General features: G+C 40.3%; 1 protein-coding gene across 1 annotated transcript in view; it reads right to left on the bottom strand.

The window, feature by feature from the left end:
- Positions 1-3,062: 3,062 nt before the first annotated feature.
- LOC118429855 (actin, muscle-like) overlaps positions 3,063-4,250 on the bottom strand; it is a 5,147-nt gene continuing 3,959 nt past the window's right edge. Inside the window, exons 3-4 of the mRNA XM_035840483.1 lie at positions 4,059-4,218; positions 3,063-3,878 (exon numbers count right to left, since the gene is read on the bottom strand). Of these exons, the coding sequence (XP_035696376.1) occupies positions 3,553-3,878; positions 4,059-4,218 (486 nt within the window). The 3' untranslated portion in view covers positions 3,063-3,552. The remainder of the gene's footprint in view (positions 3,879-4,058; positions 4,219-4,250) is intronic.

Genomic DNA, 4,250 nt, shown 5'->3' with positions numbered 1-4,250 from the left:
TTGGACATATGACAACAGGACCCCATCAACACTTTCTTCATAGAACACTCATAAAATGAGTTATTTTGGGATTTGTAGCCATTTTTAACTAAAAAATGTATATTTTTCGCTACTATGCCCTTATATTGAAACCAAATGACCTAAAATTCGGCATGAAGGTGTGTAGGACAAGTGCCCACAGTACTTCATTTTCCCATTGAGCAAACATTACTAGTTCAAATTGTTGAATTTTGGGATTTTTTCAAGGACGAAGATGGATTGCAATATGCTGTATTTGCTCCTAAGCAAATGTCGGCCTTTCTAGTATTCGTAATGTTTCTTCTTTCTTTCTCCTGTCAAATCTTCAGAACACGGTATCTCCGTTGTTCCTCAACCGAATGACTTGAAATTTGGCACAAGGGTAGAGTGGGCCAATACCCTCGGGCGTTTTTTTCATTTTTTCCATATCTGTCTCTTAAATGATTTTATTAAGGTTTTTTGGTCATCTTAAGACCAAAACTGTATATTTGGGCCCCCTGTACCCTGGTATTATAACCGAATGAGCTGAAATTTGGCACAGATGTGCCTTGATAAGTCCCCCATATAGATTCAATATCAGTTTTGGTGTACAGTATAAGGAAATGCTTATTTTTGCGATTTTTTGGTCATTTTTTTTACCAAAAAAGGACACTTTTGGCTCCTGTACCTTGGTTTTAGAACCGGATGACCTGAAATTTAGTATAGGAGTGCCCTAGACATATGCGCACATGGATTCAATAACACTTGAGGCAGACTGTACAACAAAATGCTTAATTTTGCGATTATTTGGCCATTTTATGACCAAAAACGTACACTTTTGGCTCTGGTGCTCTGGTTTTAAAACCAAATGACCTAAGTTTTGGTAAAAGGGTGCAGTAGATATTTATTCAAATGACACATGTACAATTTTTGTCATAAACTACTTCAAAATGATATATTTGGTGATTTTTTGGGTCATTTTCCAATAGCCAAAGGGTTCAATGACCTTAAGGTCGTTGACCCCCAGCTGCAGATTGCACCTACTGGCATCTATGTCTATTTAATCTAATTAGATAGGTAACCAATCACTTAGCCTGAATCTATATCCTAAAAAGGGGGAGGTGGCAGCCAATCAGCGAGCCAGGTGTCATCTGGAAGAGTCCATTCTTACACGGAGGGGTTCATTTTTTTTAAATTCATCATTGGACTGGTGAAGTCTTTCAGTGGGTGTATTATTGGACAGGTCTATTTCGCAATTTTACAGAAAGTGTGCTGGAAGAGTCTATTCTCACACGGAGGGGGGATTTTTTGAAATTCATATTTTGGACTTTGGTGACTTCTAGTTTGTCAAAGTCTTTCAGTAGGGTTATTTTTGGACTGGTCTAATTTGCAATTTTACATGTGTGTGCTGGAAGAGTCCATTCTTGCATTGAGGGGGGCTTTTTTAAAAATCCATTTTTTTGGACTTCAGTGATTATGTCAAAGTCCTATTTTAGCGGATTTATTTTTGGACTGCTCTACTTTACATGTAAGAGTCCATTTTTTGCACACGGAAGGGGGATTTTTTCAAATTCAGTTTTGAATGGGTGATGATTCAAAATTCAATTTTTAGTGGAAGTGTTTTTAGACTGGTCTATTATACCTTTTCATGCACTGGGACCTTTTTTGCTAAATTCAATTTTGGATTTGGTTTCTTATTCAAAAGGCCAAGGTTTCAGTGGGAGTATTTCTGGACTGGTCTATTGTGAAAATTCACATAGGGTGCACTGGAGTCCATTCTTGAACGGGGGAATTTTGTAAGATTCATTCTTGTCGTTCATTTCGAGAAGTTACTGTTAGAATGTTCGATTTCCGCACAGGGGTGATTTGGAACAGTTCAATTTTGCATGGGAACGGGTATGGCTGAAATATGCTGTATTTGCTCTGAAGCAAATGTCGGCCTTTCTAGTTTCTAAATGTTGTTGTGATACTGGGCATTACAAAGAAAACGCGCAAAGACATCACGAATGTACATATGTCCATAACTTACAAATTAAGTGGTATTTTGAGAGTTTGCTGTCAATTGAGTTCCCATGTAAAAAAAAATGTCTTTTCGTAACTGGGCTTGAATCAAGTGATGTAAAAACAGAGAGGAGTGCAAGTCATTAAAATCCTATTGCAATGTCCTAACATTCTTCGAATGTACGTGTTATGTGAACGAATGTGTAGCAATTTGATTCTCTCATGGATAGGGAATATTAGACACATACAATACATACAGAATTGTATCGCTATTACATTTCATTGCATCCGTTCTCAAACTATCCTAAACTTTTATTTCACAGATAAGTTGGTAACAAAATGAAGATACACTATCGTTTCTCTGCATTAAACCAGTTGTCTACGGGCTACAAGAATAACTTCAGCAGGGCTGTAACGCTTGCCACTTGGGTGACAAGAGTACCATCTGTGCCAACTAGTAGGGTCCTATTTTCGTCAGGTACGTCAGAAGGGTCGCGTAACTCGGTGTTCTTTGGCCTTTAGGTTGTAACTCATGAAACCGTAGGCCACTGAATTAATGAAAATATGTAACTTGATGACGGAACAAAGCAAGAAATGCGCCACCATTTGTCAGAGAACAAACGGCAACTGCTGATCTGAAAATAACTCTTGACTCGAATGGCATTGTAGTTTCCTCCAGTAGTGTTAGGTTTTTTTATTCGTACTGCCCATTCACAATTGATAATTAGGTGTCTAATAGCGTATACGTATTGTGTAATGGTCTTTTATTGCATTGAACCTATCATTGACAAACATTTATTAGTCTCGACGTTTTATTCTTTTATATATATATTTAGGATTTATCGACCTTATTTGTATTTATGGATACAGTTTTGTTTGTTTAGACCTGGGTACTTTTATAAGTTCTTGATTGGTATGGGAACTAGGTGAAGCTCAAGTTTAAGTGCTATTTAAAACATTAAGTTCTGGCCTTATAGGGAACAATTATTAGCTAAGTACCACCAATATCTTTAAGAATCTATCTACAATGAATTTTGTATCAATAAACAACCAACACAAAGAGATTCGGGAGAAGAATTTTTATTGACTACAGACACAGGACGATACACAAACGAAACAAATTGATGTAACGGTCATTTTGGAGCTTGAACTACAGCATTTGTGTTATTTAGCAGCCTTATTGTTAGTGTACAACAATGATGCGGATTTTAGACAACCAATATACAGTTACAAACAAGGCAGTGACGGAGACGTGACTTACGAACTCAAGTTGAACAAAACAAAGGCAGACCTCCCGACGTAAGGTCCAACACGTGCAACCAGTCATTTTCCAATCCTCCAACTTTATAGAAGGTTTCCAGGTAGAAACCATTCTCAAACAACAGAACGCCACCTCTTTGCCACCCTCGAGCTTTGAATCCTCGCTATTTGCCTGATCAATGTGTTTTGTTTACATGGTCCCGTGAGTTTGTGAAAGAACACAACAGAAGTAGACAGTAAACAGTAAGACATGGACAACGGACAGCCAGGACGGTAGGACGCAGGTCGACCAGCTTAGAAGCACTTGCGGTGGACAATGGCGGGGCCAGCCTCGTCGTACTCGGACTTCTTGATCCACATGGATGCGAAGGTGGACAGGGAAGCCAAGATGGAGCCACCGATCCAGCAGGAGTACTTCCTCTCTGGGGGAGCGATGATCTTGATCTTCATGGTGCTGGGGGCAAGGGCCACCATCTCCTTCTGCATACGGTCACCGATGCCAGGGAACATGGTGGTGCCACCGGACAGGACGTTGTTGGCGTACAGGTCCTTACGGACGTCGATGTCGCACTTCATGATGCTGTTGTAGACAGTCTCATGAACACCAGCAGACTCCATACCTGTCAGGTACAATAACATAGTACGTAAATATAACAGCCGTACGGCTAAAAAAACACAGGAAATGCCAATTGTATTGATACATTCTATGGTGGCACTGGTGTCGTATTCGAGGACGCAAAAATTGTATTTTATAAGGTAAGAGAAAAAGACGGGAAGATGATGCAAATTCTTGGACGTACCCAGGAAGGAAGGCTGGAAGAGAGCCTCAGCGCAGCGGAACCTCTCGTTGCCGATGGTGATGACCTGTCCATCAGGCAGCTCGTAGCTCTTCTCCAGAGAGGTGGAGGTAGCTGCCGTCAACATCTCCTGCTCGAAGTCCAGGGCGACGTAGCCCAGCATCTCCTGATGTCACGGCGATCTCGCGCTCAGCT

This window comes from Branchiostoma floridae, chromosome 14 (assembly GCF_000003815.2).
Source record: "Branchiostoma floridae strain S238N-H82 chromosome 14, Bfl_VNyyK, whole genome shotgun sequence".
NCBI classification, from domain to species: domain Eukaryota; kingdom Metazoa; phylum Chordata; class Leptocardii; order Amphioxiformes; family Branchiostomatidae; genus Branchiostoma; species Branchiostoma floridae.
This window is presented reverse-complemented; position numbering and strand designations above follow the sequence as displayed.